This window comes from Acanthamoeba castellanii (genome assembly GCF_000313135.1).
Source record: "Acanthamoeba castellanii str. Neff unplaced genomic scaffold scf7180000084570, whole genome shotgun sequence".
NCBI classification, from domain to species: domain Eukaryota; phylum Discosea; order Longamoebia; family Acanthamoebidae; genus Acanthamoeba; species Acanthamoeba castellanii.
The window spans coordinates 29,909-30,551 of record NW_004457579.1 but is presented as its reverse complement, the minus strand read 5'-3'; the positions used below and the strand labels follow the sequence as shown (position 1 = coordinate 30,551).

Here is a 643-nt window from a genome sequence, read left to right as displayed (position 1 = left end):
AGTGAAGGCAGCTTTGAGCGCTGTACCGCAATGAAACTTTCCCCCGAGTCCCCAACGTTGCCTGACTCCATGATGGGAAAGGAGTAGTTGCGCCCGTGTGTGTCCCTGCCGGGAACGACCGCCACAAACTCGACGCACCCTGCTCCGCACCACTGAGATGAGTGTGACCTCGCCCATCGCATTGTAGGCGCCGCGTACCCAGATCGTAGAGCTTGCTAAGCCCCTCGATCTCCGCCTCGCAGCTGGCCTCGCCTCCGCCGTACCCAATTAGGGGCAGCAGCGCAATGTGTGGCGTGCATAAGTAGTCGATGATGAGCTTGTTGGTGCGTGAGAAATCAGGAGAGCTGACCGTCACTTCCTGCACTGGTATACCAGACCACTCAGCACCACCCTGGATTGCGAGGTGGCAGGCTCCCCATGTCTAGCAGGTAGAAGAAAGAGTAGACTGAGCCACAGTTTTTGTAAACTCTCATTGCTGGCAGGAGAGGAGGGCGAGTACTGCTAGGAACAATGCAACTAATAGAAAGAGCCTGGACTCGGAGCAAGCCACCATAAAGGTTGTCTGAGCACTTAGCCCGAAAGGCAATGAACGTTTTTTGGTGCCTGAAGCTGCTCTCTCCTCTTCTCAGTGTCCCAAAAAGGG

General features: G+C 55.7%; 1 protein-coding gene across 1 annotated transcript; it reads right to left on the bottom strand.

Moving 5' to 3' along the window:
* Positions 1-26: 26 nt before the first annotated feature.
* On the bottom strand, positions 27-358 carry ACA1_039770 (uncharacterized protein; the record flags this gene model as incomplete). Its single annotated transcript, XM_004343281.1, has 2 exons — positions 27-139; positions 199-358. Coding segments are annotated over 2 exons (273 nt in total), but the record flags the coding sequence as incomplete, so codon positions are not given.
* Positions 359-643: the final 285 nt, after the last annotated feature.